General features: G+C 43.1%; 1 protein-coding gene across 15 annotated transcripts in view; it reads right to left on the reverse strand.

Annotated features, from left to right (window-relative positions):
- The window catches only part of Chd2 (chromodomain helicase DNA binding protein 2), a 128,882-nt gene that overhangs the window by 36,952 nt on the left and 78,107 nt on the right, over positions 1-13,823 (reverse strand). For 13 of the 15 annotated variants that reach the window (XR_010052226.1, XM_039112868.2, XM_063262626.1 and 10 more), the window contains 7 exons: positions 12,079-12,228; positions 11,077-11,225; positions 9,353-9,449; positions 8,077-8,169; positions 5,936-6,106; positions 4,281-4,456; positions 443-484 (listed from right to left, as the gene is read on the reverse strand). Coding sequence is in view for 12 of the 15 variants with exons in the window: in XM_039112868.2 (XP_038968796.1) it covers positions 443-484; positions 4,281-4,456; positions 5,936-6,106; positions 8,077-8,169; positions 9,353-9,449; positions 11,077-11,225; positions 12,079-12,228 (878 nt within the window). In the remaining 3 variants the exon portion in view is untranslated. Of the gene's footprint in view, positions 1-442; positions 485-4,280; positions 4,457-5,935; positions 6,107-8,076; positions 8,170-9,352; positions 9,450-11,076; positions 11,226-12,078; positions 12,314-13,823 lie in introns of those variants that run through there. The other 2 variants (XR_010052231.1, XR_010052232.1) reach the window with 2 other exon arrangements.

The following is a 13,823-nucleotide window of genomic DNA, read 5'->3' on the forward strand; positions in this document are numbered from 1 at the left end:
TCTAATAACTAAAGTATGCCCATTTCCCATCCATCACCAAAACTTGAAGTCCACAGAACATCAGCCATAAACATCAGAAGGAACAGGTCCTAAGTTTACTTTACTTTACAAATGAGCTATCTGCAACCGTTAGCGTGAGAAGTGCCCAGAGACTGCACACACTAGTTTGCAATGCTCTTAGAAGGTAGGATAATTACTTCTCCATTATTCAGCTCATTCTACATCAAACCAAGCACACAAATCCATTACATAAAAGTCACGTTGTCTAAAGGGCCACAGATCCACTTTGCCACATCCAGTGGATTTTATACTAACTTCTTCAAAGATGAGAATTTTGCATCTAGATGCAAAAAAAAGGAAAAAGAAAAAAAAAACAAAAAACAAAAAACAAAGCCTGCAATAACAAAAGTAAAAGGAGGATAGAATCCATTATTGGTCTTACCTTTCAAGAGGGAGACCAAACTTCTTATAAGCCTTGATAAACCTAAGAATATGATCAACAAAATTAATTAAAACCACTACAAAATTAATTAAAGCCTCAAGTATTAGTTGTGTGAATGCCATAATATCCTATCATGATGTATGAGCCACAAACTGTCACAAGACTGGTACGACCCGTGCAGCAAGTAAGTGACACTGAGTATTTCTGGGTGGGTGAACCTAACACGTTCCCAAGCTCTACTCAAGGCAGATGCCGAGTTTACTCTCAGTGAGTGATTGGGACCTAGGAACTGCGACTACAAGAAGTTCAACTATGACAAAACTCTAACATCATTACTTGGTGGCCACTTCAGTTCATTAACTCTATGCTGAGCTCTCAGTCACAGTACTTTTCATAATTTTATGATTAATGATATAGCCTTTAAGATTTCTATGGCTCTATCAAATACTTTTTATAATTAAGCAGAACTTTATATATAAAATACATATGCACACACAACGTACACACACATATAATTGAAAGCGTACATAAAGCTATTTAGGAACCTGGTGAGTGGCTTTGCCTATCTTTGCCTCCAATGGACTTTTCAAGTCTCTACCTTCAATCACACTGATCACTGCCATCATCCCATCACATCTCACCAACACTCTCGATAAAAAGCAAGAAGCCATAGAACATCACTTCTATCACAGTAATATGTCAAGTTACTATGACAAACTGGTTATGGAGCCGTGTAAGGACAGAGACTAAGAAACAAGGAACTAAGATGTGGCAAATAGGACAAAAGATGATAATAGCTATATAACAGTATGAAATAAAGGATCTGAATACAAACCTTAGTAATGGGCTAAATATGAAAGTGAACCTGAAGGTTCTGTCTCAACCCCGCACTTCTCCTTAATATAAATTGAAACAGTAAGCTGTGAGATTTAAGAACAGTAAGGAAGCTGAGGCAGAGTTCTCGCCTAGCATGCGCCAGGCTTAGGGCCAATCCCAAGCACTGAAAACAGAGATAATGATCTTCAGGGGCACAAAATAGCAAAGCAAATCAACAAAGACTGGCAAAATCAGCAACAAGGGAACCTAGAAATTATAAAAGTCTGCAGCCCATCTGAAGTATTTGTTTAAGAAAATGGCTGTCGGTTGGGGATTTGGCTCAGTGGTAGAGCACTTGCCTAGCAAGCGCAAGGCCCTGGGTTCGGTCCCCAGCTCCGAAAAAGAACAAGAAAATGGCTGTCTCTGTAAGAGCCAAGAGCTTTCTGTTAGTGCAACTTGCTTTATTTTCAACCCCTTCTCTCTAGAGACACAATAATCTGGAGAAATTACCAGCTGTGCACCCTGTGCATGGCAGCTACCAGCAAAGACAGATCTGAGATGACTCAAAAGAGCCCTCTCCAGAGAGAAGGTATGACTATGCATCCCTAAAAGTACTACTGCCAGGTTTGTCTTTTTCATTAATTATTATTGTTATTGGTGTCAATCATCATCATCATCATCATCATCATCATCATCATCATCATCATCATCATGTGTATAGGTGTTTTGGCTGCACATGTGTCTGTGTTCCATGTGTGTACTTGTGACCAGGGAGGCCAGAATAGGGAGCCAGATGCCCTGGAACTGTAGTTACAGAACTTTGTAAACGATTATTTGGATGCTGTGAATCAACTATGGATCTTTGCCAGTCAGTGCTCTTAACTGCTAGGCCATCTCCCTGTTTGTCTTTATCTGTCTGAATTAGGACTCTAGGTCATTGGTAATAGTCAGCTGCAAAGGTAGGGCACACCACTTGGGGGCAGTAAGGCACTGGTCAAAAAAAAAAAACCAAAGAATTGGGAAAAGGCACTGACAGAGCATCCTGAAAGGCTTTAACACAATCTTAGGAAGCAAAAGAACCACATCTACAGGTCAGCACACATGCAAAGGAAAAACCTGTGAAGGTCCTAACTTCAAATCTCCGTGTGCAGCCTCTCATGGAACACTGAGAACAGACTCACAGAGAGAGCACTAAAACAAGATTTCTACCACACTGGTCACAGAGATGAGCAGACTTGCTAGGTTGAGTGACTGAGATCTCTGCCTGTCATTTGCTAATCACTCCGCTAAAGGAGCAGAGACTTCAAAGAACATGACAACAAACTTTGCAAAGCAGTTAAGAGGGTCAGTGAATAGCACCAAACTGACCAGTAGGGGAAGATGAGGTCTAGAGTTACCATAGTATATTACCTAAACAGCTGGGGTTGCAAATACAGTGCACCTAGAAGGAAGACACAGGCTATAGAGATAACTGTACTTTAAGAAATCCGGAGCCTGGATGTATGAGATAACAACATGCTTCTGTAAACAGGCACATGGACTCAGCAAGTTATTCCTAAGAAATTAATGAGCCACCTAAGAGAGGCAATCAGCCGAAGTATAAACTAGAGAACAGGGCAGGCAGTTCAGTGGTCAAGCACTTGCCCAGCATGCATGCAGCCTTGGGGATGATTTCAAGAGTGTGAAAGAAAAGGAACAAATGGAAAACATTAAGGAGGAGACAAATAGGAGAAAAAGAATCAATAAACTTGAAAACAAAAAAGAAAAAAGACAGTAAGATACGGCCAGGAAAAGAAAACTACAGAATTTGTCATTAGTAGATACACCCCAAAAGGAAACTCTTAGGTATCAAGGGCATTACACAGTAGCGCAAATCTACACACAAGAAAAAAGTACATATAAGATCACTAAATCATCAACTATGAAGACAGTACCAAGAGATCTTTGGTTGAATTCTTCTATCAAGCGTCATATGCAATGACACAGAGCATATGACATATAACACCCTGTGGGTGGGCTTCCTCTGTATGAAGAATGTGTAACATCAGCATAAAGGAGACAGGAAGAAGGTGAAGAATTGAACGCAAAATTTTCATAAACAACTGACAATAAACTGTTAGGCATACACATGCTCCTTGAAGTTTCCATAAAAACCTCCAAGAAAATAAGTGAAAAAACAAAAGATAGTAATGGAAACAAGGCAGTTAGAATGGAATCCTGAATGTGCCTACTGACCACAAGAGTCAGCGATGGAGAAATAAAGGAGTTAAAGACAGCCCAGGGTGCAGACAAACAATCACTGCTGTGCATGTAATGGATTAAGGCAAAGCAAAAGGTTGTTAGAGGAGACTTTGAAAAACCGATCTAACTGCAAGCTGCCTACATGAGTTAGATTTAAAGTCACAGACCGAAATAAAAAGAGGAACGATACCACCATCTTTCCTACTCCAAGAATGCATTTAGGTGAGAAAGGCCAGCTGCCAAATGAAGTCTCATGTGTGCTACTAAAGCAGGAATGCAACCAAACCACCACAGCCTGCACCAGCACTGATGCTGACAAGGACCCCTGCGCGAGAGTCCACCACTAGCAGGGCCATTTCTGCATGTACATTCGTATAAATACAGGTCTGTGTGGTGTATGTACGCCTCTCTTTGGTAAACTTCCTCTTGAAAACAGCAAGGAAATAAAAAGATGAAAAAGAACCTGTGATCTGGGCACTCGTAAAGGAAGGTGCGAGGGGAGGACTGCAAACAGCCCCATGGCCACACAGGCGCCCAAGGTCAGCTGGGCTACATGAGACCTATCTCACCCAGCCCAGGCAAAAACAGAAAATAAAAACCTGATGAAAAGTCGGCAAGACCAAGTCTGGAAAACCTGCAGAAATTCCAGGAAGACCTCAGATGCCTTGGTTTCTCTGCCTTCCTTGCATGGTTACTTTTTCTTCGTACTCTGTGGGAACCACTAACCAAGGCTTAGAACACATCCTTCCATACACGCTCTAGTGGAGCAGAAGCCACCAACCTTCTGATCTCGGCATCCGTGAAGCCTTCCACGAGGTCTTTGCGCACACTCCGGGGGCGCCCTCTGCGCTTTGGCTTCTTATCATCGTCAGAGTCATCCGTCTCACTCTCAGAAGCTGAAGACCTCTGGGCCTGCCTCTTAGACTCAGTGTCAGAATCACTGTCATTGGTCTGAGCCTGAGACAGAAACAAGGCCGAGGTGCACTTTAGCAAGTGTCGAGTCTGGGACTTACAGTCCAGCTTGTGTGTCAGTGCTCAGACTTCCCGTCATCTCTGACAAGTCAGGCGGGGATCAGGTAACAGGAAGAACAAACTGGCACATTTTCAATGACCTTGCAATGACTTCGTGTACTCAATTTAAAACACTTAGTTAATTTATACTGTAATATGTAAGATACCCAACATAAAACAGAAATTCCTCAGACAACCAACGACTTGTCTTTTTTCCTCCTTTGTGAAATAAGATAAAAGTACAACAGTCACTTTGAGAAAGGGTTTTTACACACACTAAATGCATCAGGAAATAAAAATGCACTCAGAAGTGTGTGACATGCAATAGCAGCTGAACGTGTGGAGAATGTGACTCACCAGAGTAGCAGGCAAGCCTAATAACTCCAAACTACTGCTTAATAAATCTGTGTTCTTATTTCACTAACACTGTACTTATGGTGCTTGCGGAAGGCTAAGTAAGCATACAGTCGTGGATGCCCTATATTAGTCATGTAATCTTTTACTAGTTAGACCTAGTACTATGAACATTTAAGGACAAAAAAAATTTGACACTATGAAAGATGAGGACAGTAGCAATATGAACCAAACTGTCTATCAGGACTGTCGGCAATTTTAACCTCAAAGGCAAAATAAAAAGTTCTGTAAACTCGGAACTCTACCAGTTATTTCTCAAGAAGCCAATCAGCAAAGCCCAAGTTAAAGGGGACCAAGGGTGTGCTTATGAGTGAGCCTGCATGTGCTACTCTGTCTGCCCGGCAGGCCTGTGTCAGGGGCTCTCCTGTGTCAGGGCCTCTCCTGTGTGAGGGCCTCTCCTGTGTGAGGGCCTCTCCTGTGTGAGGGCCTCTCCTGTGTGAGGGCCTCTCCTGTGTGAGGGCCTCTCCTGTGTGAGGGCCTCTCCTGTGTGAGGGCCTCTCCTTGTGTCAGGGCCTCTCCTGTGTCAGGGGCTCTCCTGTGTCAGGGCCTCTCCTGTGTCAGGGCTCTCCTGTGTGAGGGCCTCTCCTGTGTCAGGGGCTCTCCTGTGTGAGGGCCTCTCCTGTGTGAGGGCCTCTCCTGTGTGAGGGCCTCTCCTGTGTCAGGGGCTCTCCTGTGTCAGGGCCTCTCCTGTGTCAGGGGCTCTCCTTGTGTCAGGGCCTCTCCTTGTGTCAGGGCCTCTCCTGTGTCAGGGCCTCTCCTGTGTCAGGGCCTCTCCTGTGTCAGGGCCTCTCCTGTGTCAGGGCCTCTCCTGTGTCAGGGCCTCTCCTGTGTCAGGGCCTCTCCTGTGTCAGGGCCTCTCCTGTGTCAGGGGCTCTCCTGTGTGAGGGCCTCTCCTGTGTCAGGGCCTCTCCTTGTGTCAGGGCCTCTGTGCAGGGGCTCTCCCTGACTAATCTTAATCTGTACTTGCAGCCACACAGGGCAGTGCACAAAGTGAACTTCCTCTCACTTCACCTTTTTAGTAGAACTGCGAATCCGAGGCAGCATATAAATTTCTTCCAGCTCCTTCTGCCGCTCTTCCTCCTCCACTTTTTTCCTCTGCTCTTCGGGAATGATTTCATCCCAGTCCTTGTGAGGACGCTCTTCTAGCTCCTCTTCATCTTCCATTGTTGCAAAGTTGGCAACCTAAAAGACAAAGGACAACCCCCATCTGACGTTTCTCCCCACCAAACACCACCTGCCAGGCATCAGCTTAGTGAGTATTTTTAATTTAGAACACTGTAATAGGATCCATAATATTATATAATCAAAACTTTTTTTCTTCTCACCTTTTATTCCCTCCAAATCAACTTGCCAAAGTTATCAGTTCAACAAAAATTTTATTAAAAATTAGGGAAAGAGATAAAGATTAAAAACTGTTTTTTAGGTTTTACTGAAATATGCGTATTTCCCTTGCATCACACTGACTGGATAATTTAATTTGCTTAGATTGTATGAACTGTTTGGTACCTAATAGTCACAAGCAGCAGCCAGCCCTGGCACTTTTTTCACCTTTAGCAAAAGTGTAACCAGTGAAAGTTTGCATGTGCTCAAAAAGGCCATTTTTATCTAGAAGGCATAGCATTACCACTACCAAAAATTGGAGGTATTTGTAGTCAAATGGTATGTGCCCTAGGAAAGAAAACTGTCTAAGCCCAGACTCAGGGCTGCAATCAAGCATCAGGCTGCTCTGTGCAGCCTGGGCTGCCTGTGCAGAGCCCCGCTCCCAGTTTCAGTCTTTTACACTAAGAGTCTGTGGAAGCACAAAAGGACCTTTACAGCTGCCATTCCTCAAAGTCACTTGGAGCTAACATGAAATCAAATCAAAGCTTTAGGAAGTGTAGTCAAAACTAACTCTTCAACTTTCAGTAAGAATATTTGGATCTTGATAACCAGATTTTTTTAAAATTCAAGAAAAAAAGGCATAATTTCTGACACTGTTAAAAACCAACCATCTCACTGGTCTGTCAGTTATTTTTGTACAAACTTGTACTGCTTACAACAGTTTAGGTCTGGGATTTTATATACTAACTTTTTTATTTTGTACACATACATGTCACTGAACATGTTGTGAAGGTCAGAGGACAACCTGTAATACTCAGCTCTTCTCCCTCAACAATAAGCAGCCTGCTGTGCCCAACAGCAAAGTAATCTTCAACTTCCTCTTCATCTTTAACCTGCAGAGAATCAGCCATACTCTCCCTTGCATTTTGGAAACATTTGCTACTCTGATTTCCTTACACCCTCCAGATCAATCTCCCACCCTAGGATTGCCAAGTGATCGAGTTTCCCAACAGTAGGTACTGGCTGGACAAAGTCACAGGGTGAGTGGCTCTACAGCAAAGAACCCATCTAGATTACATCACTCCCTACCAAGTTCTTCCCACAGGCAGTCTAACCCACAGCTACCCCAAGGCTTTCTGCCTCTCAGACTGAATTCTCACACTCTCCCTCCCTGGCCCTGCACTGATCAATTCCTTTTTTGTTTTATCAGGCACCACTGACTATCCCTTTATCGCCCCTTTGGGAGGGGAAGGAACAGGAGAAAAGGAAAGGGAACTAGAAAGAATAGGGAAAAAGAGAAAGCAAAAATTTAAACCAGGTGCTAGTGGCATACGCCTTTAATACCAGCACTTTGGGGGCAGAAGCAGGGGCAAGGCAGGCAGATCTGTGCATTTGAGGCCAGCTTAGTCTAGAGAATGAGTTCTAGGATAGCCAGGGCTATACAGAGAAATCCTGTCTTGGGGAGTGGGGGGAGTCTCCCAACTCTACCCTTACAATTCCCATGCCTTAGACTTCTCTTGGCATCTGATGTCATGAATGGCTCATATCCCTCCATACTTCCGGTCTTTTGCTTATCCCATTGACAAGATACGCTGTCTTTATCAATGTCCTTTCCTCTGTCTGTGACTCTAGGAAGGATGGTTCATTTCAGTGGTTATCTTTACAGAACACTGTAGACTACAGTCCCAACATCTACACTTAGAATGACACTGAGCATAAGATAATTCAGGTATGGGGGAAAGAGCAAGCCTAGTACAAACACAGTGACGAGACAAAGGAGCTGCTAGTCAGTAAGTCAGGGTTGACTGCTCCCTCCCACGAGGTCTTCATACCTTAAACTGTGATAGCAGCTCATCTGTCGCACTAGTTGACACTTCATTCTCTCTGGTTTCAGCTAAACGCAAAATTTCATCTATATCCATTTCCTGAAAGAACAGAATTAACACGGATATAATGGGAAAGCATCAGTCTCAGCATGTACTACAAATGTTAGGTAAACACAGGCTACTTTCCTAAAACTCTTATAGTCTACAGTCTCAGTATGCATCCTGCAAACCAACACCTCTTACAGGTTTTCATTTATAGTCAGGGAATTCTATGAAAGAAAAATATGGGGAAATACAGAGTCCTTCAGGGTTTTATCCGTTCCTCTTTAGTGTTGTTAAAGCCTTGAGCTTAGCAAGAAAATTTTTTTTAAAAAGCTACACTATATTACTTTAAATAATTACTTCCTTTAATAAAAATTTCTGACAAAGAATCTTTCCTAAAAAACTTAAGATGTTTATAAAATAGTCCTAGTATTGAAAGCTTTTACACAGTCATGTAAAAATGCTAAGTTATACAACTATATTTTCTTAAGTCTATCATACACTTGGATAATGTACATTCTTGATTACCTGCTTTTGCCAATGCTGACTTATCCTTTCCTCTTCCAAAATACACTTTCTTTGACTTTCATGTCATATACACACATACACACATATATTTATATAAGCAAGCATATATAAAAATACATAAAATATATAAAGTTCCACATGAGGAAAAAAAATATGATACTTGGTTTTCGGAATCTGCCTCATTTCACTTGATAACCTCGAGACCCACCAATTTTCCAACACGTGATATATTTTCAAATATGTATAGACATAGTAGTTTTGTTACCTATGCACCTATGAATAGACACCAGGCTGATTATGTAACTTGGAATGTGATTAGTGCTACAGGAAGCTTGGCTATGCAAGCATGTCTGGGGCACCTCATTTATGGCTCCTTTGGATATGGTTCTAGGACTGGTACAGCTGGATCATATGGCAGCTCTGTTTTTAATCTCAAGAACCTTCATACTGATTCCTAGAGTGGCTAGAAAAGTAAATTCCTGGGCTAAAGAGATGGCTCAGCAGTTAAGAGCACTGACTGCTCCTCCAGAGGTCCTGAGTTCAATTCCTAGCAACCACATGGTGGCTCACAACCATCTGTAATAGGATCTGATGCCCTCTTCTGGTGTATCTGAAGACAGCTACACTGTACTCATATACATAAAACAAATAAATAATTCTTAAAAAAAAAAAAAGGAAAAAAAAGAAAATTCCTGTGCTCCAAATAGATTACCTGAGGCTCTGACTCCTCTCCTTCAATTTCTTTGAAGAGATCCTCTGCTCCAAATTTCAAAATAGCTGTCAGCTCTTCTTTATTAAAAGGATTTGAGCTGTAGGAGTAAAATACAGTTGTGATCTCTAGTAAGAGGTTGGAGGGATGGTTCAGCAGGTGAAGCATCTTGCCACCGAACCTGAGCCTACTTGCATTCAATCCCTAGGACTACAAGTAGAAGGAGAAAACAAGTGTCTTCTATGTCCACACTCGGACAGAAGCACAAGTGTATCCTCAATTCCCTCACAAATGAATAAAAATGTGAAAATTTTTAAGAGGGACTAAAAATATGGCTCAGTGGGCAAGAGTCTTTGCTGCTCTTCCAGAAGACCTGGGTTGGTTCCTAAAATGCGCATGGTGACTCACAGCTGCCTGTAATTCAAGTGACAAGTTCCAATGCCTTCTTCTGACATCTACAAGAACCAGGCATACACATGGAATACATATATACATGAAAACAAAGCTGTCATATGTATAAAAAGTAACTAAACATCTTTAAAGTTTTTAGCGAATGTCAATTGTGCACTCTGGACCTGAACTTCTGTGTATATACCTTTTGCAGGAGGGGACAAATGACCAAGAGTTAATTCTGCCCCTAAAACAATGATACCTCAAATTCTGCATTAACATCTCAGAGTTTGTGATAAGCCTCAGAACTCAGTTACTGCCCTGCAAAGATCGCAACAACACATGCTTTCCTGCCTTTTGTCTCAGGAAGTCACCTTATCTTCACCAAGAACTTCATCTTTTTCACCTTTTGTCCAAAACAGATCAACTTCTCTGACTTAGGCTCTTCTTAAACAGAAAATTATCTCAAAACAAGCTACTTGACTGTTCCCCTATATCCTTTGCCAGTTTGAAAAGGCACAACTCCACACAAGTATTTTTCACTAGCAGTGACAGCCCAGCATCTGCTTCTGTCCAAATGCATCCCTGCTGCAGTCAGGGGTGACTCTGGGCTACGCTGAGAAGCAACAAGCAACATGGTCCACACTTCTGCTACTGCATCATGCCACATATGGAGCCAGAAGCAAAGACAAAAGAGCATCTCAAAACAAGATGAGGGGCCCACCAGATGGCTCAGTAGGCATGAGCCGCTGTCTAAGCTTCATCTGATTGGATCCTTAGAAACCACAGGGTAAAAGCAGAATACTAATTCCTGCCTCTGACCTCTACAGGTCATCTGTGTGCAGGTCAGATATGTGTGTGCAGATACACACAGACACACACACACAGACACACGCACACGCACACACTCGCGCGCGCGCACACACGCACACACACACTCGCGCACACGCACACACACACTCGCGCACGCGCACACACGCACACACATACACACACGCACACACACACGCACACACGCACACACACACGCACACACGCACACACATACACACACGCACGCACGCGCACGCACACGCACACACGCACACACACACGCACACACACAAACACGCACACACACAAACACGCACACGCGCACGCACACGCTCGCGCGCGCACATACACACACACACACACACACACACACACACACACACGAAAAAAATGGGGGTAGGGCAGCACCCTCCTTACAGCATCAAGTTGACTGATAGATATTGCCTATGGTAAAATCTATCAGAACTGTATCAGTGCTGGAGAAAACAATCTGATTCTGTCTCGACATTTTCCCCGGCACTTACTTGGATCTCCCTGAGTTGTTTTCAAGAACTGTCCTGCCAGTAGTATCCATGCGCTGAATCACCAGATGGTCCAACACCATCTTCTTTTTGGCCCTTTCTATGATTTCCTCTTCCACAGTCCCCTTCGTAACCAGGCGGTAAATATTCACCTGTAAGAAGAAGAAGAAATGTCATGTTTACTCCTGTTTAAGAAAAGCTAATGTTACTGCTGTCAAACTCCAGAAGAGTGACCCTTTGTTCTCCTGTGCCACAGACTCTCTAATGCCAGCCTCAGCTGGTGGACTGGTGGGTGCAGAAGGTGTGTTGCTGAAGCAGGCTAAATGCCTAAAGGAAAGAGCTTCGAAAGACAGCACAGCCTTGTTCCTGACAAACTGGCTTCATTTTTTTTTTTTTCGGAGCTGGGAATCGAACCCAGGGCCTGGCACTTGCTAGGCAAGCGCTCTACCGCTGAGCTAAATCCCCAACCCCAACTGGCTTCATTTTACAAAGTCTGAATCATTGGTCACATATGAACCTGTAAGTTAGCCAATAGGAAAGCAGTCTTTGAGATCTATAGACAAAACAAAAACAAAAGCCAAGCCTGTGCCTTTCCAGTATGCTGCAGCTTACACTACCATAGAGAGTAAGACTAAGTGCCCTGACTAATACTGGACTCCTTAGCCACATTCTTAAGCTCTGAGGCTGCTCCTCATTGTCTTTCCTGGTAAATGTGTATGTAGAAGGTCACTCACGAAATATCCCCACCAACCCCTCAACCCTGAGCTGAGGACTGGGCCTTGCTCTACCACTGAGCTAAATCCCTAACCCCCATACTTTTCACATAGAAGTAGGCTAAGAGTCCATACTAAGACTCATCTTAGATCCAAAGACACATCTTTTCTGAATAAGTTAATATTAAAGAGGAGGCAAAGCAGTGGGGAAATATGCATTCACAAACAGTGATGGAGTAGGATAAACCTCTGCCTGATGTCCAGAGGGACTCAAGAGCCCATCTCCACTGACCTGCTTCTTCTGACCGATTCTATGTGCTCGGGCTTGTGCCTGCAGGTCGTTCTGGGGGTTCCAGTCAGAGTCAAAGATGACAACTGTGTCCGCTGAAGCCAAGTTGATTCCCAGGCCGCCAGCCCGTGTGGAGAGCAGGAAGCAGAAGTCCTGTACACAAGCAATATACTACTTTATGCAGTGGCCTTCTGAGAGACACTCTCACACTCCAATAAGCCCTCACACCTGGAAACCCCTGCAGGTGTGAAGAAAAGTGAGATATGATGGACAAACTTTATGGAGGATAAAAGGAGCTCAAGGACTTGAGACACAGGCATTTTCATTTGATTAAGAGGAAGTGTCGGTACAGAGAACAAAGGCAGAAAACAGATTCTAGTAAGGTGGCAGCCATGGGGAATTTATGCCCCAGCTGTAACTAGGGAATGCAGCAACTTAACCAAAGCACCACACAAACTCAGTCTTCTTGGGAACTGCTGTGGCAGTTAGTGTGTACAGACACACTTCACTGTGTGTGCCCGCCCACTCAAGGGGATGATGAGGAAAGCAGCAACACAGCATGACTCAGGACTGCTGACAAGTGCAGGGACCTCAATCACCACAAAGGATGCTGAGGGAAAAGGTGGAGATTCCCTGTCCCTGAGTGTGAGGAAATACTGTGTATGCCAAAGGCCAGGCCCTAATGTCTTCCAGTTTGCATAGCAGTAAGACATTGGACAACTGTGGCATATCTGCTTTAAAGGTGAGTGCTCAGAAAACCATGTGAGCAGAGAGAAAGTAAACTGTATGCCCAGGTTTAAAAAGAAAAGCTTAAAATATCACTGTTTTCAGAGCATCTGATCATCTCTATCAAAAAGTAACACTGCCCTTTCCTTTTTGTACATTTTTTGGTGTGTGTGTGTGTGTGTGTGTGTGTATTTGTATGTATACATGCATGCACTGGGTCATTTCGCCATTCCAAAAGCTAATGCCTTTTGAGTACAAAACTAACACTCAAAAACTGGTCTGGGGTCAAGTGTGGGGGCATACACCTATAGTTTGGCAATCAGGAAGAAGCAACAGGAGGGTCAGGGTGTCAAGACCATCCTCAATTACATACTGAGTTTGACATCAGCCTGGGCCATAAGGGACCCTGTCTCTAAAAACAAAATAAATTAGTAAATCAATAAATAAACAAAACTGCTGACTTGGGAAATGAACCTCAATAAATGGACCTATTTAACAGATGACATAGATAAACCAGATAGGTAGACAGACAGAAGGAACAAAAAGAACAGAGAGCGTTTCACATTCTAACAGTCATAATCGACAGCACAAGCAATGAAAACACAAAGAGGGACACAGCTGCCTTGCAAGAATTTTAAATAACCACAGTAATAATTAATCAGCAGCTGAGAATACACATAGTATATAGATTAACAGACAGCTTAGGGTAAGATACCAAAAACTATCAATATAAGCCAAAAGCTGAATGATCTCATAGACGATTTTCAATGTCTCAAGGACAATATAAACTGCATGTTGTTTATGTCTACTGTCAAGGTGAGAGGTTTAAGAAGACTATGACACTTGATGCCGTTAAAAGCAACATAAAATGGGAGTATGTGCATAGGGACTAGATAAGTTTATTTTAGGGAACTGAACAAAATGCATCTGGCCACTTTGTAAGTGCTCATTATTTTGTAACTATTTCAAATAATAACATGGCTAAAACACAGCAGAGCTGGACCCATGGCTCAGGGCTCAGA

The sequence above is a fragment of the Rattus norvegicus genome, chromosome 1 (assembly GCF_036323735.1).
Source record: "Rattus norvegicus strain BN/NHsdMcwi chromosome 1, GRCr8, whole genome shotgun sequence".
Taxonomy (NCBI): domain Eukaryota; kingdom Metazoa; phylum Chordata; class Mammalia; order Rodentia; family Muridae; genus Rattus; species Rattus norvegicus.